General features: G+C 54.7%; 2 protein-coding genes across 10 annotated transcripts; one reads left to right on the forward strand and one right to left on the reverse strand.

Moving 5' to 3' along the window:
• Nucleotides 1-657: 657 nt before the first annotated feature.
• On the forward strand, nucleotides 658-9884 carry LOC119820986 (inactive serine/threonine-protein kinase TEX14-like). Of its 9 annotated transcripts, none has more exons than XR_005286569.1 (15): nucleotides 658-3091; nucleotides 6043-6157; nucleotides 6451-6616; nucleotides 6696-6850; nucleotides 6935-7192; nucleotides 7287-7433; nucleotides 7742-8077; nucleotides 8154-8311; nucleotides 8392-8585; nucleotides 8667-8724; nucleotides 8809-8885; nucleotides 8971-9100; nucleotides 9230-9277; nucleotides 9490-9548; nucleotides 9636-9701. XR_005286569.1 is itself a non-coding variant. In XM_038339763.1 (15 exons), the coding sequence occupies exons 1-15, from the start codon at nucleotides 2959-2961 to the stop codon at nucleotides 9730-9732; spliced, it is 2067 nt and encodes a 688-aa protein (XP_038195691.1). In that variant the 5' UTR covers nucleotides 658-2958; the 3' UTR covers nucleotides 9733-9884. The 9 variants fall into 9 exon arrangements, 7 of the variants coding, with proteins under 7 accessions (XP_038195691.1, XP_038195689.1, XP_038195690.1 ...); XM_038339763.1 differs by lacking the exon at nucleotides 9230-9277 and having other exon boundaries at nucleotides 6935-6995; nucleotides 7068-7192; nucleotides 8971-9156; nucleotides 9636-9884; XR_005286568.1 differs by having other exon boundaries at nucleotides 9230-9548; nucleotides 9636-9718.
• Nucleotides 9877-22515, reverse strand: Arhgap33 (Rho GTPase activating protein 33). The gene is made up of 21 exons (XM_038339769.1): nucleotides 22229-22515; nucleotides 21070-21167; nucleotides 20902-20986; nucleotides 20468-20548; nucleotides 20228-20365; nucleotides 19686-19778; nucleotides 18605-18727; nucleotides 18444-18521; nucleotides 18295-18361; nucleotides 18158-18217; nucleotides 17915-18067; nucleotides 17740-17842; nucleotides 16217-16361; nucleotides 16056-16138; nucleotides 15864-15971; nucleotides 14702-14847; nucleotides 13905-14058; nucleotides 13676-13821; nucleotides 13519-13593; nucleotides 11581-12243; nucleotides 9877-11492 (listed from the first exon to the last, which is right to left on the reverse strand). The coding sequence occupies exons 1-21, from the start codon at nucleotides 22304-22306 to the stop codon at nucleotides 10237-10239; spliced, it is 3933 nt and encodes a 1310-aa protein (XP_038195697.1). The 5' UTR covers nucleotides 22307-22515; the 3' UTR covers nucleotides 9877-10236.
• Nucleotides 22516-23711: the final 1196 nt, after the last annotated feature.

The following is a 23711-nucleotide window of genomic DNA, read 5'->3' on the forward strand; positions in this document are numbered from 1 at the left end:
GCTATTCAATCCCAAAGAAACACATAGAGGCTTATACTAATTATAAACTGTTTGACCAATTGTTCAGGCTTATTACTAACTAGCTCTTACAACTTAAATTAACCCATAATTCTTATCTGTGTTTAGTCTTGTATCTTGGTACCTTTTCTTAGTAAGGCAGTCTCATCTTGCTTCCTCTGCATTTTGCTGGTGACTGACTCTCTGCCTTTCCTCTTCCAAGAATTCTCCTAGTCTGGCTGCCCCACCTATACTTCCTACCTGGCTACTGACCAATCAACGTTTTATTAAACTAATATTAGTGACAAATCTTTGCAGTGTACAAGAGCATTGTCCCACAGCAGAGTGGCAGGAATGGGACCAAGCTGCCCACTATGCACAAGTGATGCAAAGCACCTTGATGCAGATCACGTGACACAGCATCTAAAACTGAATGGAGCCAGCTCAGACTAGAGGAGACCAAATTGCTCACCCAACACAAAAGGTGTCAGACTTTTTGGCACAGGAGGGGCATGGGCTGGGGTTTGTTAGCTGTCCCTCAGTCATGGGTTTTGATGTGAAAGCTGTTCTTTGAGTCAGAATCCCAGCAGGAGGACTGGGTGTCAAGGTCATAGTATTTTTTTTATTGTTTATTTTTTTTTTTTTTACTTTTTGGTTGTTTGAGACAGGGTTTCTCTGTGTAACAGCTCTGCCTGTCCTGGAACTCACTTAGTAGACCAGGCTGGCCTCGAACTCACAGAAGGTGATAATGAGTTTGAGACTAGTTACGGCTTTCCGAGCTCTTCCCTGCTGCTGTCCACAAGCAGCCTGGCTTGTACTCGGTCAGCTCTGTGCGGGAGCTGCTGGGGTCAACGTGCTAGACGTCCTGGGTTCATGACAGGGCTAGAGGATTTTCAGGCTGAAAAAAGCAGACACCCACTCCAAGGAACCAAGTTCATCCCGTGTTATAGTCTTGAGTACCCGGTTGTCAAAGGAGCAACGTGTCTACATGTCAGGTTGAGTCGGTAGTCTCATTCAAAGTTTGCAGCAGGAAGGGGTCAGACATGGCATGAGGGCAGAGAGATGCCGAGCCTTTCACCCCGTCTCCCACTCATCCATCAGTTTCTACAGCATCCAGGTAAGAGTGGGTATTTTCTGGGTGTGATAATATAAGCCTAAAATACCAGCAATGGGATCTAAGACTGGAGGTTGCAAATTCAAGGTCAGTTGGCAGTACCTAGTGAGACACTATCTCAAGCGTGTGTGTGCGTGTGTGCGAATTCATGCGTGCGTGCGTGTGTGTGTGTGTGTGTTTAAGCAAGAGCAGTCTTCGACATTTTGGGGACTTGTTTGTTTGTTGAGATAGGGTTTATACTGTGTACCCTAAGCTACTCTTGAACTCCTGGGAATCCTACTGCCTCAGATTCCTTAGTGCTTTGGAATCCAGAAATGAGACAGTAAACCTGTCTCAAGTTTCTGAAAAGTAACCAAGGCAACTGTTACCACAACCCCAGGTCAAGGGTGTTATCCTCAGTGGAGTTAGTGGAAGGCTATGCTGATCAGAGAGGCTTGGGCTCTCTAAGAATCCTTGTGTTCTGTGAGTGCTGTTGAGAGACATAAGGAGGGAGATAGAAGGGAACGCGTCATGTTTAAGTTGGTAACTGGTTAAGGACCCAGAATTTGTCTTCTGTCTCCTTTCTGTGGTTCCTGTTTCAAAGACTGGAGAAGCTAGGAAGGAGTGGGGACTGGGATGGAAAGGAGGGGAGTTGCTTAGAGAATGGGCCATGGGGCAGGGATGGGAAGGAAGTATCAGGGGCCCAGGAGAAAGCACAGTGTGGGGATGATCCTGAGGCCAGGCCGGTTTGATGCTTGACGGTCCAGGTGAGGTCTAAAGGGAAGTGTCCTGAAGGGCCCTCAGGTATGGGGCTCAGGGAAGAGATTGGAAATAGTCATGGGGTGGGAAGAGGAACTGCGGTTAAGAGGGTCCAGGAGGAGCCAGGCAGTGGTGGCGCACATCTTTAATAATCCCTGCTCTACAGAGTGAGTTCCAGAACAGGCCCCAAAGCTACAGAGACAGACAAAATTTAAAAAAAAAAAAAAGGGTCCAAGAGGGGCTGGGAGCAGACTGGATTCATAGCATCCACATGGCAGTTCACTGGCCCCTTTAACTCTAGTTCTAGGGGATTCTATTCCCTCTTATGTCCACCCTGGGTGCTAGGCTGCCACCTGGAGCACTTACATACATATACAGGCAAAATAGTCACACGCATAAAATTAAAATTACAAAAACAAGAACTACTGGGTAACTGAAGTTCTGAAGCAGGCAAGGGGGAAGCAGAACCCGCTGAAACCTCTTGGGCCGACATCTCGGTCCCTTTCTGCTACGGGATGGTTAGGGCTGCTTCTTAGGGTAGGCTACTGCGCAAGTGCAAGACGGCAGAAGCAGGCGAACAGGCGCCCAGAGTTCTTGCGCAGACTGCCGTCGCTGTACCAGTCACGTGACAGCCACACTTGCGCCCAACGGTAGGTACTAAAGCCATCTGGGCCAGAGTCCAGGCCTAGAGCGATTTGGAGCTTTCGGGACCCTCGGCTTTTCACCACACGCACTTCAGCCCCAGTTCAGCTGTCCTTTCGCTCAGACCCCATTTCTGTTCTGGGAACCTAAGACCTCCCCAGCTCGCGGACCCCACCAGCACCCTCCAGAGTCTCCTAGCTCTTTCATACTGCAGAGCCTCTCCCAGGCTCAGATTCTGCCCGCAGCCTTGAGTTTCCCTGGAATGCCCACCCGGCCCTAAAACTCCCACTATCACTTCTGACCCCTTGGGCCCTTGGGCTCCTGCTCTTCTGAAGTGCGGCTCCCTAGTCGGGTCTTCCAGACACCTCCTTTCCCATCAGACCCCCCTGAATCCCTGTCTCAACTACACCACTCTCACGCTCAGCCAGCCCTATTGGCCTTCGCCTCCACTCTGCCCTCAGGAGCCGATGCATTCGCAGGCCTCACGCTTCCCGGTGGAGCTGGGCACCGTGAGGGATCCAGATGCCCAGGTGGGCCGTCTGCATCGCCTAGCTCTGGCTGGAGGCCCATGCTGGGGCCTAGCCAGGCTCCTGCGCAGAGGTGAGGTTCGGAGTGGGAAAAGAACCAGCCAGCACCATGGAGCGACAACTTCCATTGACCAGTTCATAACTGGGTGCCAGGGGCCTATGTTGTCGCTGCTACCTGCTGTGTGCCAAGATCTATGGTAGAAATCAGATATAGGGTGAATCTGGCTTCTGGATCACCGGGAACAAAATATAGTCGGTGGGGAAGGGATCCACTGGGTGTGATACGATGTCTCACAGTGTAAGGCATTCTGCAGAAAGGTGGGAGAAGAGACCCTTGGAAGCTGGAATGACCTGGGCAAAGGCCCTGGTGTCAAAGTGAACTGGGCATGTGTGTGACCAGCCAGTCTCAGGGAGAAGAAGCTGAAGAGGTATTGGATCCAAACAGTAAAGAGCCTGAGATCCACTGTTTGATGTTGAGTCATAGGTGCTGCCATAGAGAGAAAGAGAAGCCCACTAAGATGCTAAGCCTTCATTATCCAAAAGAGCAGAGGGGTCCAACCTTCTCAGAGAAGACTGGCACCCAGCTAGCTCACTCTGGTTACTTTATTAAATTACAAGGTTGATTGGGGCAGGGAAAGATTCCAGTTATCAAAGTCATCTTGCCCTGCTGCCCATGAGAGCAGACAACACACATCTAGGTCCCTTTTGATTATGGCTTAAGAACTCCAGGTCAGCCAGGAGTGTCTTTGGACCAAGGTCGGTGCCCCAGCGAGCACTCACTCTCCAGAGAAACAACTCTTTGAGGTTTACACAGCCTCAAAACAATGTCTCAGCCCCTACGGATGAACCCTAACATAGCAGTGGCTTTGCTGAAACACTGCTCTAAAGCCAGACACAAAGCTTTCCTTCTCTATCGCGGCAAAGATGTGGGCTGTTGTTGGATTTTGTGGTTTGACGGAAAACAGGAGTAGAGAATTCACACTCCAATGAGCAGTCAGTGGTTTCACAAGTTCCACTGATTTTTGTAAGCTGATTATCTGACCACTTTCTAAACTTGTTTAATAGCTCTGATTGCTGGCTGTGTCTTAAGTTTTTGTTAGCTGAAGAGAGAAAATAGCCATTATGCTGCACGGCCACTCGCCACTCTAGTCCTCAGGAGGCTGAGGGTGAAGGATAGAGAGTTCGGGAGGAGCCTGTGCTAAGGAGACCCTGTCTCAAAAAAAATTTTTTTAACTCCCAAACTACTGTTGCCACATGGCACACACTTTATTTTTTTATATTTAAAGAATTAAATCTTTTTGTACTGTCATGCTTGCTGTTGGGGTTTATAATTATAATAATAGCTGGGCGGTAGTGGCCCCACCTTTAATCCCAATACTTGGGAAGTAGAGGCAGGTGGATCTCTGTGAGTTCGAGGCCAGCCTGGTCTACAAGAGTGAGTTCCAGGGGCTAGAGAGATGGTTCAGTGGTTAAGAGCACTGACTGCTCTTCCAGAGGACCTCGGTTCAATTCCCAGCACCCACATGGCAGCTCACAACTGTCTGTCACTCCAGTTCCAAGGGATCTGACACCTTCACACCAATGCACATAAAATGAATCTAAATAAATTATTTTTTAAAAAAAGAGCAAGTTCCAAGACAGGCCTGTCTCTCTCTCTCTCTCTTTCTCTCTCTCTCTCTCTGTGTGTGTGTGTGTGTGCGTGTGTGTGTATTCCCATCTCATTTTCTGAGGTTTTTTCTCCATAATTAGATACAAACACTAAATTTCATCAATTTACTTTTCTTTTTGTATTTTTTGTTTTTGTTTTTCAAGACAAGGTTTCTCTGTGTAGCCCTGGCTGCCTGGCTGCCCTGGAACTCACTCTGTAGACCGGGCTAGCCTAAACTCACAGAAATCCACCTGCCTCTGCCTCCAAGGGCTGGGATTAAAGGTGTGCACCATCACTGCCCGACTAATTTCATTTTTTCTATATCTATAAAGTTAAAATATGATTTTTTTCCTACTGTTGCTAGGGATAGAATCCAATGACTTATTCATGCCAGGCAAGCACTCTGCCACTAAGCCAGGGCCCAGCCCCTCACTGGGGAATTCTAGGCAGGGGCTCTACCACTGAGCCACACCCCAGCCCCTCACTGGGAGATTCTAGGCAGTGTTCTGCTTTCTGGGGATGAGTTAGGGTTACTTAGGTTTTCACCTGTGTGATCATAAATGGAATCCGTTCATAGTTTTACTTTCTGGTTCTGGAAACTGTAGTTTAGCTTTGGAATTAAGGCCAGGTGGGCCTCATAAAACAAACGTCACCCTCTTCGTGTATTTTGGTGTTGGAACTTGTTTGGGATGATCTAGTCCTTGCAACAATTTGTGTTTTAGGTAGGTGCCTTCGGGATACAGGTTGAGAGTGGAAAACCAGTTAAGACGTCTGTGCAGATGATGATGGCTGGGCTGTGAGTAAAGTGTGAGGCAGAGAACGTGGTGGAAGGAGCCACATTTGGTCCTGATTCCACACCTCTGGCTGGGGAGGATAAATATTGTAATGGCAGACAGATGTCTCACCTTGTTCTAGCTCTATGGAGTTACTTCTAGTGCCCTGTGTTGAGGAGCTAGTTCCAGGCCACAGAAATGGAGTCGGGGATGGAGGCGTAGGTGTGCCGCCATTAAGGCCTTGGCTAGGACAGCACCAGAGGTGGGATGGGTGAAGAAAGGGGAAGAACAGGCACCAAGCCGAAGAAACACAGTGGAGGCTGTGCTGGCCGGGAGACTTCGCCGAGTCGCTGGGGATGTAGCTCAGCTGACAGCATGCTTGTTCACAGTGCTCAGCGCCCTGGGTTGGCACCTCGGCACACGTAAACTAGTCATGGTAAATCCCCGCACTCAGAGACTGGAGGAGCAGAAGTTCGTGGTCATCCCTGGGTACATCCTGAGTGCCAGGCTAGCCTGGAATTCATGAGCTATGTGTTGCCTGGTGGCCAGAGAGACTCCCAGGAGCCTAGAGTGAGCACAGGTTTAGACTTTGCCATCCCTCAGTTGTCCAGGTAGATGGTGAGAACTCTGCTGGGCAGACGGGGCTCTTCCTGTCGGCACTACTGGGCCACACTTCTACTGTGCGCCTCTTACTGGCCTTCGGCGCCAACCCCAACCAGTGAGTAGACAGGTCCCAGTACCCCAACACTCTCAGGGCACAAATCCCCTTCCGGAGCCTAGTTCCTTCCCTGGCCTCTGGGTTAACCTCTTCTGGCTCTCCAGTGACTGTTCTCATTCTGGTGCCTTCCAGAGTTCCCAAAGATCCTCACCCCTCCCACACTGACCCCGAGTTCTCATGAAACCCGCTTCCCAGGACTTCTCCCTTCCACTCAGCCTCCATTCAGCTCCCTTTTGTGCCTGTCTCCTTCCCTTTCTTCATCCATCCCACCCTTGCCTCTGGTTCTGTCCCAGCCGCTGCCTTGATGGCAGCACACCTGTGCATGCCGGTGCCTTCTCAGGCCGAGGGCTGGTGGTGTGGCACCTGCTGCAGGCAGGAGGTGACCTGCGCCTGCATGACCGGCAGGGTCGCACGCCTAGAGACTGGGCTGAGCAGGGTGATGCCAAGCAGAGCTGGGAGGTGAGTAGTGGCCAGGGTACATTAGAATCAGCAAGACCAGCATGGGTGCCCAGTCTAACTAACCCTGTGTCCCACCCAGGTGCTGGAACTGTTGCGGTGGTGTCGTACCCACATGTCAGCGCTGGTGCAGAGTGGGGAGCTGGCGCTCACTGTGTTCCCAAGTCAATTACAAGCTAGCTCTGGACACAGCCTGTGTGGCACCCTGCCCTCACTCAGGCTGGCACGGGCAGACAGGTAACAGTACACATTCTTGAGCCTCCTGGGCCAGCACACCCAGTGACCACATGCTTACTACCCTCAGCCTGCCCTTTATCCCAGGGCACTGAGGCAAGGGCAGATCAGGAGATCCTCCCAAACTCCAGCCTTGGGGTTCGGCCAGGTAAGAGAGAGAGGATGGGAGAGCAGGGACCCCTGCATCCTCTTGGTGCTCAAAGCCCCTCTTTTCCCTCAGCTGAACAGCCTGCAGCCACCGGCACTGATAATGGGCATCCCGCTGGTAGACCCCAAGGAGCTAGTACCAACCCAGGGTGAGCCTGAACGCACCTACGAGAGCAGTTCTCAAACCCTCATGGCCAAGTGAGAGCCCCTTCCATGCCTTGAGAGCCCCTGCCTCCTGTTTCCCTCACAAAGAAATCCTGCCCATGTCACTCACCTGCTGCCCATTCTCCAGCCTCCTGTGGAAGGGGCACCCTGTTACTGTACGTCAGCTGAAGACCCCGGAAACCCGCCCTGACGTGCTGCTGGCTGACCTTCAGCACTGCAGGTTACCAGTCCCAGCTGACCGCTGGCTCCAGCAGTCCATAACCAAGAGGATGTGGTACTGGCCATGGCTGTAGTTAAGCGTTGTCTCTGGGCTAGCATCCAGCATGGAGCCCTCCAGCTGTAATGACACCATCCCGTAGAGTGGTACCCAGAGAGGAGGGAGGGATGGGAGGGGACTTAGGTGGATATGGACTGGGGCTGACCTGTCACTGCTAGGCTGTGATGGAGGGTCTCAGTGTTTTCTGCATGGTGGCTGGTGAGACAGTCTTCCCCTGGCCCATGGTAGGTGGCCTGTGGCCAGAAGCAGCCCTGACCTTGAGCAGGTGGGGAACATTCTGAAGGACCTGCTCTGCTCCCTCCCAGCATCCTGCACCACCCTGGCCTGCTGCTACTGATGGCAATGAGCCCCTCAGAGGACCTGTCCAGACTCAGCCTGCTCTTTGAGCCAGTGTGGCTGGGCTCCCTTTATATCCTGCTGCACTCAGCAAGAGCGGTTGAGGAGGGTCCCCGAGCGTTGCCAGGCCTGCTGCCCAGCTCTCTGCTGCTCCAGGTGGTGGAGGCCCTGTTGTTCCTGCAGTCCCGCTGCTGGGCCCATGGCGGCCTCAGTTCTCATGCTGTGCAGCTAGTGCGGCCAGGCCTGGTTAAGGTGAGCCACCTAGAACACGGGCGTCCGCTGAACCAGCCCAGGCTGCAGCCCAGGTGAGAGCCTGCCCCCATGTCTGCCCTATCTCCCTCCTGGCAGCCACTAGCTCACTAGACCTTTTGACCTCCCCAGGCGGCAACGGGACTACCCCCAGGGAGACCCAAGTCCAGGGCTTTCCCCACCCCCTGAACTGTACCCATGGCTACCACTTGAGCTGATCCATGGTGACATGCCAGCCCCTACCTCAGACCTCTACAGCCTCTGCATCCTGGCCCAGGAGGTCTTCACTGGTCAGTGGCTTGCCCTACACTTCCTGCCCACCCTGGAGACGTAGCACTAGTGTGGGTCTCCTCATGGTCCTTCTTCACAGGAGCACTGCCGTGGGCTGGGGGAGAGGGACTGGAGGTGAAGGCAAAGCTGGAGGCAGGTGAGAGCCCGGCCCTGGACCCCTTGCTGCCAGCCCCTTATCAGGCCTTGGTTCAAGCGGGGCTGGGCCTGGAGCCTGCTGACCGCTGGGGCAGCTTGCAGAGCACTCGCTACCTATTGCGAAAGGCCATGGCCAAGGTACAGGAAGGTCAGAGTGGCTTGGGTACTTATAGAACCCCAGGGAGAACTCATGGCATCACATCTCACCTCTTTCTATAGGACTCAGAACCAGCAGAGTGGACAGCACTGTCTCCTGTAACCCTGGGTTCCCTGCCAGGTTAGAGGGTACAGATGATGATGGGGTGTTCTGGACACCGTGGAGGTGTGCATAACTTTCCAGCCATCTGCTCTGTATCCCCAGAGCATCTGTACCGTGAAGTGACCCCCAGGGCCAAGGCCAGATCAAGGCTTGTGCTCCCTTTCCCAGACCCTTCCCAGGTAGGAAGCAGGGAAATGATCAATAACCAAAGGAGGTATGGGGACCCAGACAACCATGCTAGTTCCTTGCCTTTGTTTTCTATAGGCCCTGGATAGTTCTGAGATCACAGATCACAGCAGAGTCCAGCAGAATGCAGCCTGGGAATCGGGCAGCAGCTTGACTCTAGGCAGCAGCTTCAGCCCCTGCTCCAGTCTTCATCTGGACCCCAGCTCTGGTGTGGGCCCCAGCCCCAGCCCCAGCATGCACTGTTGCCCGGAACCCATCTCAACAGTACGGATACCCCTACTCCATTACTAACGGGCACCCTAGCCTCTGACCTGTGATTCCCTGACCTTCCCACCAGCCTTGTGGAGCAGCCTCCCTGCTGGGGACCCAGGCTCTGAGGAACAGGGTGAGAGGAAGTTCTGTCAGGACCCAAGCTCTGCAGGGGCAGCTGTGGCACACATGGGAGTGCTGTCCTGGACCCCCATCCCTACGTGCTGACAAACAGAGGCTTCAGTGCCCAGAGAGCTGCTGCCAGGGAAGGCCATGAGTAGAACACCCAAAGCCCCAGGCTCTGAGCCTCCGTGGCAGCTGGTGGCACCTTGCCCTTTCCTCCCACAGAAACCTGATAGTGAGGAGAGTGAGCTGATGGAAGGCAGTCTCTTCTCCCGGCTACAGGAGTGAGATACAGAGGCTGTGGTGGGCGGCCCTGGGCCCCTCCCTCACCCTGAGCTAAGCCCAGGTCTGTCTGCCCTACTGCTGCCCAGGATGGATCTGCTGGAGGAGATCATGGCCGAGCTGCAGAATAAGTGCCACCTTGAAGACACTCCCAGGCTGAGCCCCACTCTTAACCCAGACTCCTAGGGTACCCACAGCTCTCCCTGCAGACATTACCCTGGGAGCCTTCTCAGGACTGACCCCATTCCTCAGTGTCTGCCTCAAAGCAAAGAAAGTCCCCGGTTTCTCTCTTCTTCATTCAGTGGCTCCAGAAGTCAAATTTTTGCCATTTTTATTCATTAATGTTGTCATGTGGTTTAGTGGGGTGCATAGGGAGAGGTGGGCAGGGACTGTCCCCCACCCCTGTGCACAGAGCAGCACGGGCTGGAGGCTCCTGGAGGGAGGAGGAGGACAGGATGTCAGCCTTGTTCCACCACCCCCAATTTGTGCAAGGGCCCCAGGAGGGAGGTGGGGGATGGTCACACCCTGCAACTCAGGGTACGGAAACAATGATTTTGGGTTAGGGACCCACATCAGAGCAAGTTACAAAGTTAGAAACCTGGAGTGGGGTAACGAGCTCAAGAAAATACAAAACAAAGGATTGACTTGGACCAAGATCCAATGTGAGGAGGGTCCTTTCCTAACCCTAGTTCAGCAGTAACTTCTGGTCTGTCCTTCTGAATGTAGGGACCAGCTGGGGGTGGGATAAGGAGGAGGGGGACCAGCCCCCTCTCCTCTATGCCCTCCATTTCTGTACAAGGATCCTCGAAGTTCACCTCCCCTCCCATAGGCTGGTGGAGCTGCCCTATAGAGCAGGAGAGGCTCAGGGGAGCCCCAAGGTCCAGGTACCCGATGTGGGGTACGGGGACCCCAAGGAGCCCGCTGCTTCTGGGGGAGGCGGGGAACAGGGGGCCCAGGATCTGACCGGCTTCTGGGGTGGGCAGGAGGAGAGGAGGAGGAGGAAGAGGCAGGTGATGGGCCCCTGGGCCCTAGGGCTAGGTTGACATAGAGGGGCTCAGGCTGGTTAGGGCGCCGGGCAATGTGCTGGGAGACTGAGTGGCTAAGATGGTCAGGTGGAAAGCAGGAGGGGGGCGGTGGGTAGCTGAGCAGGAAGTCAGGGGACCTGTGGAGTGGTGGTGACTGGCCAAGCATGCCATATGAGGCATTGAGCCTGTCGGGAGGCATGGAGCGAAATGGACTCCAGGGCTGGCTGGGGCCAGAGTAGGAGGTCCCCTCCCCTGCCCGGATCTCATAGTACAGATTGTCTCCCCTGTCGAGTGCTGAGGAAGCACCCAGAGAGTTCCTCCAGACTGGGGCCGGGGAGCTGGGTGGGAAGGATGGGGGACCCAGGGAGTACAAGCCTTGTTTGGGGATCCCAAGGAAAGGTGGCAGACACTCCCGGGGGGCTGAGAAGAAACTGGGGTTAGAACCCTGTGAAGGGACAGAACATGGGGACTGGGCTGTCATCTCTGGGGCATCCCTGTAAACCCCACTTGCCCTAATCTGGGCACTGACGTGGGAAGGGGCTCTGGGACCCCTCCTTGAGGTCCCCAAGGGCCGCTGGCTTCTCACCAGGCTCCCATCACTTTGTTGCCTTGGGAGGTAAGATGGAGGACCTGGAGCCCAGGCATCTGGGTTGGCTAAGGAGGGAGGGTGTGGTCCACTCCCTGAAGTCCCCAAAGGCTCCCCACCCACCTCTAGGGATAGTGAGCGACGAAAAGGGGAGTGGGGAGCAGGCGGGGTGCCCCCCTGCTCTTGTTGGCTCTGTTGCTCTGCCACCTGCTGAGCCCTCTCAGCCAAAGCCAGGGCCATGAGACGAGCTGGGTTCTTGGGGGGTGGGGGTGGAGCCCCACCAGGGCGCAGTAGAGACAAGGGTGGGGGCAATAATGGTGAATCCATGCCAGGACCTACAATACAGAAAGGAATAGAAAGGGGGTCAGCTGGGTCCTGGGACAGTTTGGGGACTGGGTGTGAGATCTACTGAATAAGACTCACTGTACTGGCCTGGAGCTCCCCGGGGACCTGCCGGTACTAGCTTACTGCTGATCTCCTGCTGACAAGTGTCACTTAGCTGGGCCTCAGCTCCACGCAGCAGCAGGGGGATGAGATGGGGGCGCAGGCCTGGATTAGGGCTCAGAGTCGGTGTTGGGGTGACTGAGGCAGGTGTTCCTCCAGCCCCCAGCAATTCCAGGACAGCAGGTGGCACTGATACAGCCAGTGGCTCTGAGATGTCCAGGGCAATGGGTGAAGCAGAGTTGGTGGGTCCATGGGGTGACAGGGCCTGTGGGGTTGCCCGAGGTGGGAAGGCAGAGGCAGAGGCTGGAGGTGCTGGGCTGGCAGGAGGTGCAGGGTCCCCTGGGGTAGGGCTGCTGCAGCGAAAGGTAAGGGGATCGAAGTCGAGTCCCCGAAGCCCTTCCAGACAGCGGGGTGGACTGAAATCCAGCTCATCGCCGTCATCTAGCCAGGCTGATGTGCGGTGTGAGGGGGACCCAGAGAGTGGCCCCAGGCCAGCTGCTGAGGACTCTGAGGAGGAGGACGAAGATGAAGATGACGAGGAAGAGGAGGACAGGCTCTCACATGAGCCAGCAGGTGCTGGGCCCACAGGGAAAGCGTCACTGCTGGAATGAGGTCGTCGCAGCCGGTGCAGTCTCTGGAGGCCTGTTGGGAGGGGGCAGCACAGAGGTGAGAACCTTACAGACCAAAACACCCCGTGAGGACGGGATACAACTTGGCAAAAACCATGTGAAAGGAAGTAGAGCTCCCTAGAAGACGCCCGACTCAGAAAGGGCTGTTCAGAGCATGAGTGGTTATGAACTAGTCCAGACCAAGAGCGAGGATTGCACCCGGTGCATAGCTATTGAAGCATGAGCATGGCAGGCTGTCCTGATGCTGTGAGCGTGTGCTGAGCCCACGCAGCCGCAGCTTCATTCACTCCGGAGCATCGTGCAGAGCCTGCTCACTAGGAGTGTGACGGGGATTGCTGACAAGAACCACCAAAGCCATTGGGTGGAGGAATGGTGAACACAGACACACACACACACACACACACACAGAGAGAGAGAGAGAGAGAGAGAGAGAGAGAGAGAGAGAGAGAGAGAGACAGACAGAGAGAGAGGGAGAGAGAGAGAGAGAGAGAGAGAGAGAGGAAGACAGACAGAGAGAGAGAGACAGAGAGAGACAGAGAGAGAGGGAGAGAGAGAGAGAGACAGACAGAGAGAGCAGTGGGAGGAGCTAAGTTGCACTGGTCAATGTAGGTCGTCTGGCTGTGTGTTCTGAAAATCAAGCAGCATATGCAGCCTGCCTCCCACTTACCATGTTGCCCACACATGCGTCAAAGCAACTGGAGCTGAGCAACAAGGCTTTCACATAGACACCTGCATGGGCGTGAGCCTCCAGAGTAAGGGATGATGGCTGTCAAGAAGATGCCTCTGGGCAGGGGGAGCAGCAGGGAGGCACTCCCAGGTAAGGTATGGGGACTCTTTTAATTGCATCCGGATCGTTTTGGGGTGTTGATAATATTACTTAAATATTTTCGAAAGGAACGACTAAACAAAAGACCCTGTATGAACTAGTGAATGCAGTGTGTATTGTCAATAGCAATTTATATCTAACTCATACCTAAGACTTATCTAGCTTACGCCCTGAGGCCTTGGTTTTATAAGTTTAAATCCCTTGCTGGATCTGGTGACTCACACATGTAATCTCAGTTCTCAGGCTCAAGACAGTTAAGAGTTGTGGGGCCAGCCTGGACTATACAGGCCAGCCAGAACAACATCAGCAAGACCCAACCTCAAAACCATAACAAAATCCCCCAAAACAAACAAAACACAAGGCCCTCTCCTCTAATCTGAAGTACACCATTTAAAGGTGTAACCAGGGCCTTGGTTTCTCCTTGCTCAACTTGGGCACATGTAGGGTCCACACTATGCTTACCAGCCCCGCTGGCCTGCGATGACAGAGACTCCTCACTTTTGGCAGATCTCAGTGTGACAGTGTCAGGTCTGCTACCTGTAGGGAAAAGAGAAGTCACGGGCCTCTCCAGCAATATAGTCACTCCCACCACCCACACAGCAAGGGCTCAGCCTCTGACCTGAAGGCTGTGGTGCAGCCCGGCTGCCGCCCAGCCAGGGCAGGGGCTTCTTTCGGGGTATGCTGGGGCCCCGCCCCAAAGCAAAGAATGTTTTCCAACTGCTACCCCCTGGCTTCCGTTGTTTCTCTGCTCTCTCTCTTTTCCTTCTGGAGTTTGGGTGAGAGAGAGCAGGCAGTCTGAGAAACCAGGGCTCCCAGCTACTCCTCCCTCCCCAGCATCCCACGCATACCTTTCCACTGGTGAGGCTGGGGTCTTGGGAGTTGTGGGCTCAGTAGGTGTTCCAAGACGGCCCTGGGTGCGTGCCTGGGCTTCCTCCAGTGTCAGCAGGCGAGTGGAGGGACTGCTTCCCGCAAGGGACTTAGGTCTGGGAAGGAGGCAGCGACCTGGAGAGGTCCGAAAGGGGACAAGTATAAGCTTTGGGCCACTTGAGACTATAGGCAAAGCCAAGCGCCACAGCCCAAGCCCCGGCCCCGCAGCGTGCCCACCCGGGCTGGCAAGGCAGGGGCCGGTGTAGATCAGGCGGGAATGGGGGGGCAGCAGGCAGGTAAGGAGGAAAGGTGAGGCAGAACGAGCTGATGAGAAGGCAGCTCCCAGCAGCCAGCAAGGGCAGTGGCTCTGGTCAGTTACCTCGGGCCAGAGGGCCCTCCGACGAGCAGAATCCTGACTGGGCTGGGGTCCGGGGCAGGGCAGGGAGTCTGGGCAGGGCCAGGGTGGGGTCAAGTCTGGGGACCTCCCACCTCCTCCCAGGTGGACCCAAGGCCCCAAGGGCCCCCAGGAGCTATAAGGGGTGAAGGAAGAACGGCGTCCTGGCCAAGAAGTGGGGATCCTGGGCGTAGGAGCTGAAATGAGAAGGAGGGGGGCGCGGGGAGGGATGGGCCAGGGTGGGGTCCTCAAGGAGCTGGGGGGGAGGTCTAGTCAGTGGAGTAAGGGTAGGGCCAGGAGCCCACCTGCCCTCCCACTGCAGCCCTGACAGAGCCTGACACTGAAGGGCAGTAGCCAGGACGTCAGCGAATGGACTGGACATACCTGCAGGGTCCAGGCCAGCAGAGGTGAAGGTATCACTGAACAGGACCTCCACGTGGGTGAGCAGGAACTCCACCACCACCGACTGCACCCGGACCTCACGGAAGGCTGCTGCCCCACCCAGCCCCACTGACTCCAGCTCCATAGACCTGAAGGCAGGGCAAGTAAGGCCACATACCTTGAGCCTGATTGGCAGTGTGTGGTGCCAACGGCAGAGACAAGCAGAATCTTGACTGGGCTGGGGTCCACTGTACTTCCAGCCTATACCTCTGCCAGTCTTGAAGTGACAGCAGCTAGAATCGGGCTTTCAACTCTTCCCAAACCTGCTTCCCCCCACCTCCTCTACCTCTGTCAGTCCTGAGCACCCACATTCAGTCTGTCAGTAAACCGCCCACTGCACCTGGAACTCCAAAAGTCTGCTCAGATTTTAACACACCCCTTCTGCCCCATCCTGCTTGGCATAGTATCCCCAAAATGTCCACACCCAGTAAAGACTTGGTCCCCAAGGTGGGGATTTAGGAGGTGGGACCTGGTGGAACCTTTATGTCACTAGAGGCATGCTCTCAAAGACAATCATGGGGTCCTGGCTCTCCCCTAACCTTTCCTGTGTCCTTCTGCTACATACTCCCACCATGTTACCCTGTCACAACCCCAAAGCCCAGATGGAGTCAGTTGATTGTGGACTGAGACTGTGTTTCAAACCAAACCCTTCCTCTTTAGAAATTAACTGCTATGGGTATTTTGTTATAGTTACAGAAAAGCTGACTGACGTAGTCCAGTCTCCATTCTCCACATGTGGATGTCCTACTCTGTTCCTCCCCCTGCTCCAACACGCTGTCCTCAGACTGTCAGTCAGGCTTTCCCAGCTTAGAGGCCTACCTTGTCTATACCTCAACCCACAATGAAATCTTCACTATGACCTATAAGTCTGGTCTCCTCTCATCTGTGACTTGGTCCTCTGCTCCCTGCCCTAGCTCTTTCACTCAACTGCAGCCCAACAGACCTCCCTGGGATACCTCCTAACCCCCAGGTCCATATCTGCCTCAGGTTTGTACTCTGCTCCCTCTGTGATCTGATTCTCCCCAGATACTCTCGTGGATCCCATGTAGGTCTTTACTCTAGTGTTATTTTCTGAATGGAGTCTGCCCCACTGAAGGAAGCTTACCGTAGCAGGTTGGGTGCCCAAACAATGGCCAGGTTGCGGGCATGCATGCTGGTGTTAGCACTGTGTCTTGCCATTCGGGCCAGGTGCCTCAGCAGGTACTCTAGGGTCCTGGGGGCAGAAGTTATAGTGGACAACTGCTCGCCTCAGTTCCTTGCACCCCTACTGTAGTCCTTCTTGACCCTGCCCATTTACCTGTAGTGTGGAGGGGGCAGCTGCTGGATGACATCGTGTACTCGCACCAGGCGTTCTTCCTCTCCAGGCACTGACATAGCCTCCTGCGATGATGGACAGGCATGATGGTGCTGGGCCATATGCAGCTGGGCCCCTCTGCCCTGGCCAGTCCCTTTACTCACACTGAACTTCCCATAGAGCTGGTAAGTGAGCAAGGGGTTGGGCAGCTCCCGGAAGTAGAGCTTGCAGAGGGAGGACACACTGTGGATATCTTGTAGGAAGGCAGGGCCAGACAGCTCGGGGATCCTCTCACTATCAAACTCATGCCTGAGAATCACCAGATCAAGGAGAGGAAGGTGTGTTAACCTGGTTCATCAGGTTATGACCCCTGTCCTAACCTACAAGTCCCACAGATGGATGCAACACTCTTCCCTAGGCCCTGCGCAGGGATCCAGAAGGAGAATCTCACTGAATCTCCCAATGACCCTGAGTGGCAAAGACAAGGGAGTCTCAATTTTAGAAAGGGGAGCATTGAGGCTCATGTGCAAGATGCCTCTACCTGTAGCTACCTAAGGCCAACTCCAAAGTCTAACTATATTCCTACCATAGGCCACATGCTGTGCCATTCTCAGGGCTTTAAGCAGTCCCTGGAAAATGAAGGTCCCAATAGCCCCTGCTCACTACTCTATTGACTGTCTGCTACTCACAGGGAAAGCCTTTCTCCCCTGCAATTCCACTCAACTCACTGCCCCCTCAACTCTCACCTGCAGTCTCTGCTGGCCCCTGTCCTTGCCACATTCTTTCCCACTTTTATGCCTCCTTGGCTTAGAACTTTCTGGTGTTTCCCTTAAATGAAGTCCAAATTCTAAATCATCCAGATGGCCCTGTACAAGTGGAGCTGGGGTGTGGCTCACTGATAGAGTACCTGCCTAGAAACCCCAGAAGGGCTAGGAGCATGGCTCAGCAATGGAGTGCTTGCTTAGCATGCACATAGTCATCCCAGTACAGAAGTGCAAGAAGCCCTGCATGTGCTTCCTGGGTGAGTCTCCCTACTGTCTCCACTGCTATCCCCCTGCATGACTGCCTCCTCCACCATGGGCACTTTTGATAGGATATCGCCTGCTCTCTCACCTCTTCCCCATGAGGTCTCCTCCTTCTGCTACTCAAGACTATGAGTTGTCCATCCTGGTTTTCTTTTGTAGTGGTGGTGTTTTGTTTTGGGTTTTGAGAAAGTCTCTTACATAGTTCTGGCTGGCCTATAACTCCCTACATGGCCAACTATGACCTGAATGCCTGATTTCCCTACATCTACCTCCCAAGTGCTGTGATTCCTGGTATAGCCAACTATTCCTTGTTCTTTCTCCTAGTTTATTTTGGTCCTCATTAGCCCAAATCCGTTTTTCTCCATTACAACTGTAGTACTTCAGCCATCTTGTTTGTCCCTCAAGGCCTTCCAGGTGTGTCATTTACTGTGGTGTCCCCAGCCCTAGAATCAGTCTTGGCATGTGGTGGGGTCCATGGAGCTGACCCTCTAAGGATGCTACTTCTACTCTTACTGTCCAGCGTTGGCCTGGCTGTCACCTCCTCAAGGAAGCCTCAGGTCACCATTGCACCATGCCTTCCTAACTCCCAATAAATACGACCCTGACATGTAACACAGGGCTGGGACAGAAGGTGCTAATAAATGTAGGCTGTGCGTGCTCACCGAAGCCTCTGGATGTTGGAGGACACGCCTGAAAGCCGGTAGATTCCATCCACCACACCATGGGCCTCAATGAACTCGGAGCAGCATCGCAACACTTGGGGCACTGGGAGAAAGAAGCAGGGTCAGGGCCAGAGCTGCAGCTGAGACAGGATGGGTGAGAGATCCCAGGCCTCACCATCCTGGCCTGAGTTGCTGAGGTGCTCTCCAAGATCACAACCGAATACCCTCTGCCGCAGGATTCCCCGTTGGCGCAGCCGCTGGCGGGAGGGTCGAGAGCGCATGAAGGTGCGGAGGAGCCCTGCCAGCTTCCCACGTGGCCGGGGCACAGCTGTGGGGGCAAAAGCAGACCACTTAGAGTCAGGAGCACAAATGATTAGGTGGGGCCAGGGGCAGAGACCTGATCCCTTGTTTGCATTACCTGAGGTCAAAGAAGAGATACCCTGAGGAGCTGGGATGCCACACAGGGAACTGTCAGCGTCTGTGGGGTGGATAATTGTAGAGAGGACAGGTGGTAGGCAGAGGGTAAGGGGACTGCCCACTCTCCATGGTACTTACCTGCCTTTAGGCCAGGGCCTGGCCTCTCTGTGAAGAGCTCCACACACTCACTGGGGAAGAAACCAACCTGAGGAAGGACCACAGTCAGTAGCTGGGGCACCTTCGTGGGCATCATGCCCTACTGCACATGTCCACCTCACCCAGCTCACCTGAAAGCCCCGTTTGCCTCGCCACCAGCTACGATCCTCTGTAGGTGGCATGTCGATCACTGAGACAATGTCTCCCACCTGGGAATGGGTTGAAGAAGGGGGTTCGGGAAAGGCAGAAGAAACAAGGAGCAAAGGTAGAGGCCATTGCTGTCAAGTCTCACCTCAAAGGACAGCTCATCTGGTGCCTGGGCAGTGTACCGCTTGACCACGTGGGCGGCAGCCACGGCAGGAATGTTGAGAGAGGCCTCTTCACTGAGGAGTAGGCGCCGGCCATGGTTGTCCAGCTGAGACAGAGTCAAAATGTGGCAAGGGGAAGTCAGAGCCATTAGTAAAGTCACACAAGCCTCCTCCGTGTCCAATGAGGCCACCACTTATCTGTCAGAGTGGCTGTCAGTCAGAACTATAGTCCATACACATAGATTCTTTTTGTTTACTTGTTTTTTATTTGTTTTTGTTTGTTTTTTCAAGACAGGTTTCTTTGTGTAGCTTTGGAGCCTGTCCTGGAACTCGTTCTGTAGACCAGGCTGGCCTCGAACTCACAGAGATCCACCTGCCTCTGCCTTCTGAGTGCTGGGATTAATGGTGCACAACCACCACCTGGCCAAACACCTAGATTCTCATTGCCTCTTTAAAAAAAAGGCTGGTGAGACGGCTCAGCAGTCAAGAGTGTTTGCTAGAGGACCCAGGTTCAGGTCCCAGCACCCACATGGCAGCTCACAACTGTTTGAGACTCTAATTTCATCCAACCTCTACAGTCACACATATGTGGACATACATACAGGCCAAACACTCACCCACATGAAATTAAAAAAAAATTAAAGCCACCAAAATAACAGCAACAGCAAGAAAAAAAGTTGCCTCTTCTTCCCTACCCCAACTTGTCCCAAGACGTTCCTGTCCCCAAAACCCCCATAGATACCTGCACTTTCATCCTTCACAGCAGACACTGACATTTTATCCATCAAATTCATTAAGTTTACGTCACTGTCAGCCAGATGTGCTGTGAGTCACAGCAACACATTTCTAGCTAGTATACCTTTAAATCTCCACAGCCACACAACTACACACACACACACCTACCTTTCTCTCGCAGGCATGCACCCACACAGACACTAAAATAATACCAATGCCTCCTCCCCTCTGGCTTCCTTCTTTTTCTGTGCCCACACACTCTAGGCTGCTTCTTGTGCCTCAGACACTTCTCACTAGATCCTAGCTCCAGCTTCTCCATGCCAGGCCCACCTCCATCCAAGTGAGCACAGGCCCACAGTTGAGGTTACTGTCCACCAGTCCAGACAGGGTCTCCAGGTACTGCAGCAGCAATGGTACCAGCATCTGGGAGCAAATTGCCAAGGACTCCTGTGAGTGGATGAGGACAGAGCCCACTCCCCTCCCACAGGACCCAAGCTCATCTCTCATCAAGGCTGAAATCCAGCCCGGATGCCTGGGCGTGGCTCAGCTGTTAGCTTCTGAAAAACCATCATATCACACTGAGCTGAGCTCTGGAGTGGAACTGATGTAGCTGTGCTGACCTGTGAGCCCCTGAACCTTCCCATAACTGCCAAACCAAAGGGACCCTCTAGTCTCCTGTCCTGTTTCTAAGGCTTCTCCATTCTGATTGTTGAACTCAGATCACTGGAGCCTTCCACTTGCTGAGATTACAGGCTCACACCAGCATGTCCTACTCAAGAGATCTGTACTATTTCCCTCCCCTTGCTGGCTGTACACATGGCTGATAAGGATACCCTTGATGGCTCAGGCAGGGACTGAGACAAGCTGGTTACCTGGGCAGCCCTGGCACCCTCTGGGGGTGGAGGGAGCTCTGGGAGACAGGAAAATCTCCGGTCAAATATGCACCGGTGGAGATGGGCATCCAGGGAGCGGAAATCATCATAGCTCCGGAGAACTGGCCAGGAGCGACCCTGTGGGGACAGTCAGGACAGAGGGTACAGACTCCATTACACAGAGCTGAAGACTACAGTGACTAGTCCCTCAGGCTAGATGAGAGGCAAGGGCAGCCTCACCTGACAGGTCACCTGTACTCCAAACACCAGCTCATTTTCTCCAGAGAGGCTGGGGCCTTCACGCTCTGGAGACAGCAGGAGCTGCAGAAGGAAGCACAGACAAAAGTGGGGGCTTCACTTTTGTCCCAGACCTAACCTTTCTTGGCTGGGACTATCTAAGGGTAGATCTGGTTCCCCTCTTGGACATCCACAAGGACAGGCCTGGCAATATCACTGTCTGGGAACAGAGCCCTGGCGTGGAGCAGGTGCCTAGCTGAAGACTGCTGTGGAAGAATACAAAGAGTTAAGTGTATTAAGAGCCCTTCCAGTCGGCTCACGCCTCTATTCCTGCTGGTGTCTGCTCAAACATGAGGTGGCCAGGACTCAGGGATGTGCTTCAGGGCAAAGTGGCTTGCCAGTAGTTCACCTTCCCACCTGGGTAGAAGTTCCCTTACCTGAATGTGACCAAAGTCAACATTCTCATAGTGGAAGTGGGCACAGTCAGCCAGCCGGGGGAAGGGACCTCGAGGAGCTGAGAGCCTGGGAGAAAGGCAAAGTATCAGCTACAGTTCTCTCCTGGAGCTCCCCTCCCTCCTAAGATAAGCCCCTTGGCATCCTCTCACCTCTTCCCGGGCTTGCCCTTTGCACCAGGCCCCCCTGTAGGGGGTACAGGCTGCACTGAGCCCTCCCCTGGGCCATCCAGACTGTCAGTGCTGCGGGCCTGTAAAAGAAAGAGAAGAATCAGAGGCCCCCAGAGATGGGAGCAGGACAACGGGAGCATTGTTATCTGCCAGTCTGGGCCTTGAGCCTGGAGGCTCTACACATTGTCCAGCAGCAGGGGCAAAAGGGTAGGTCAACAGATGAGTGCTGGGCTATACAGAGCCTTCTTCTTCGTGTGTGGTCTGGGATGAAGGACTGGAGGTGCAGGAACCAAGGGTGAGCAGGTAACAGGAGCGAAAGCATGCTGGTCCTGTCTGTGCGTGTTCAAGACTCTTCTGTAGCCACTGCAGGGTACAGTCACTTGCCACTGTCTGGACTTCACAGTACACACTCTCCCCCCCGCCAGGCTGGTTTTCACTAAGTACAAGCGTGACTGTTTTTCCTAGATTCCGTTTCAATGACTCTCATGCATTCTAGATGAAGTCGGAATTCTCAGGTCTGGCAGTTACGATTCCTTGAACTGGGTGCTGTTTGCCTCCCCAGTCCTGCCTCTACCCTGCTGCCCCCATTCTCAGAGCTCTGACTTTTCAGAACACAAGTGCCACCTTCCCAGTTTCCTTCTATGTCTTTGCAAAGGCTGTTCCTCAGACTGGAACCTACTTCACCCACCCTGTCACCAGGTTCTCTCCTCTTCGTTCTTCAGGTCTCACCTCATGTGTGTTGCTCCAGAAAGCCCTCTCTGTCCGCTTAGGCTCTTACACACCTTTGTCTCCATCCCCTGGGCTTCCTCCATCCCAGGCTGCACAGCTATACCTGAGCTTATCCATCTCATTCGTAGACACCTCTGGCGAGAAACTCATCTTTCCCATTGGACTCTGACCTCCCCTGAAGCAGGGCCCCAGGCTAGGACCCCCAGTGCGCCCGAAAGAGTTGGGCAGAGTTGGAACTGTATATTGCTCTCTGGGTCCCTGATATACCATGTCCATCCAGTTGCACAGTGCATAGACCGGACATCTGATAAATAAATTAAACCAGCTGCCAGATGGGGATTCAGGGATTTGCTAGACTGGGCTTTTCCCTCCTCCATGTCCCTGCAACCCCGAGTTCATCCCTGAGTCTCACCCTCAGAGTCTGTCCCCTGCCAGCCCATGAAGTTCCCCAAGGCAGGATGTGATCTGACTGTTTCTGTGCCTGGAGCATGGGGCCTGCACAGAGGAGGTCTCAGTGAATGTCTGTGGAGTGAGGGAATGAATGGATGAATGAACGGGAGCAGAATGGTGGGAAAGGGAGACATGGAGGAGGGGAGATGAAGACAAGAAGATGGAGAAACCCCCAAGACTCAAGTGGAACAGAGGCACGGTGTTGGCCTCTAGGGTAGAGGAAGGCGGGAGAGGATGAGAAAAAGGTTCAGATCGATGTCTGTGGGAGGATTGAGAGCGGGTGGAGTGGGCTGAACAAGAAGGAAAAGGAGAAGAAAAGGGTCAGGCAGGGAATGGAGTGGGATGGGGGTGGGGCTCTGGAACGAGCAAGGGGCTGTTGGGAGCGGGAGGTGGTGGTCGGGAGGGTGGCTGGGGATGAGGATGCTGAGGAGGGCACGGGGATGGGGGCTGGTTTCCAGGAAACCTCAGCAGGCGCCTTGGGGGGGGGGGCAGAGAGGGTGCAGCTCATGGGGCGCGGGTCCTTCCCTGAACCAGCCCCCTCTTTTCTCAAGTACGGGGTCCTCCGCCACTGTCACCCCTTTTGCAGGGCTCGGAACTGGGGGGAGGGGATGTGCGCTGAGGGGGCGGGGTCGAGGCCCGGGCTGCGACCCAGGACCGGACCGAGGTGGGGACCGTAGGAGACCACGACGGAGGGTGAGGGGCGGCGGGCGGGCCGCGGGCTCGGGCGGGGCCGGGGGCGGGGCGCGCAGGGCGGGGCCGCGCGGACAGACTGGCACGCGGACAGACAGACTGATGGCCCCGAGGGCCCCTCACCACCATGGTCGCGGTAGCCTCCTCAGACCCTGGCGGCTTTCGAGTCCTCGTTCGTAATCCTCGCCGCCGCCGCCATGGTGACACAAAGGGGAGGGCGTGAGGTGCGCGCGGGCGGCCGCAGGCCCCGCCCCTAACGGCTGCCGGAGGGCTCTGGCGCGCGCCCCACGAGGGGCGGGCCAGCGGGCACGCGGAGGCCCTTTTTATTGGCTCCGATTTTGGCCTGAGGGGTACGCCCCGCCCACAAGACGGTTGTTTATTGGCTTGGGGTAAGGCTCCACCCTCCAAAGTCCTCCCCGTTCAGCCCTGCCCCCCGAAGTTTGACAGCGCCACGCCCACGGCTGCTTGGCATTGGCCGTCAGCGCCCTCCTGAGATACAAGCCCGTGTTCTTTATGCTCCGCCGCTGCCACTGTCCCTAAGCAGTCGGCCCTAATCCGCGGTGCGCGGTGGCTCCTCGGACGTGCTTCCTTGGGTTCTCTTGGCCATCCCTCAAGCAGCCTTTTCGAAGTGTGGGTCCTCCAGTCTCCATCCTGTCAGTCCTGATCCCGACCCCACCCACAAGCTTTTGGATCTAGCACATCCAGCTTGTGTTCGCACCCTATCCACTGGACATTTTCCCTTGTTTCCCCACATC

The sequence above is a fragment of the Arvicola amphibius genome, chromosome 8 (assembly GCF_903992535.2).
Source record: "Arvicola amphibius chromosome 8, mArvAmp1.2, whole genome shotgun sequence".
NCBI classification, from domain to species: domain Eukaryota; kingdom Metazoa; phylum Chordata; class Mammalia; order Rodentia; family Cricetidae; genus Arvicola; species Arvicola amphibius.

Bases quoted from the DNA above. Each gene is read 5' to 3' on its own strand.
- LOC119820986 (XM_038339761.1), top strand. From the start codon at position 2,959: ATGCATTCGCAGGCCTCACGCTTCCCGGTGGAGCTGGGCACCGTGAGG. The intron at 6,617-6,695 runs GTGAGTAGTGGC...TGTCCCACCCAG, and splicing joins ATGCCAAGCAGAGCTGGGAG to GTGCTGGAACTGTTGCGGTG. The intron at 8,078-8,153 runs GTGAGAGCCTGC...TGACCTCCCCAG, and splicing joins CAGCCCAGGCTGCAGCCCAG to GCGGCAACGGGACTACCCCC.
- Arhgap33 (XM_038339769.1), bottom strand. From the start codon at position 22,306: ATGCTCCAGGCACAGAAACAGTCAGATCACATCCTGCCTTGGGGAACT. The intron at 19,779-20,227 runs GTAACCAGCTTG...ATTTGCTCCCAG, and splicing joins AGGGTGCCAGGGCTGCCCAG to ATGCTGGTACCATTGCTGCT. The intron at 13,594-13,675 runs GTCAGAGGCTGA...TTTTCCCTACAG, and splicing joins GGCTGCACCACAGCCTTCAG to GTAGCAGACCTGACACTGTC.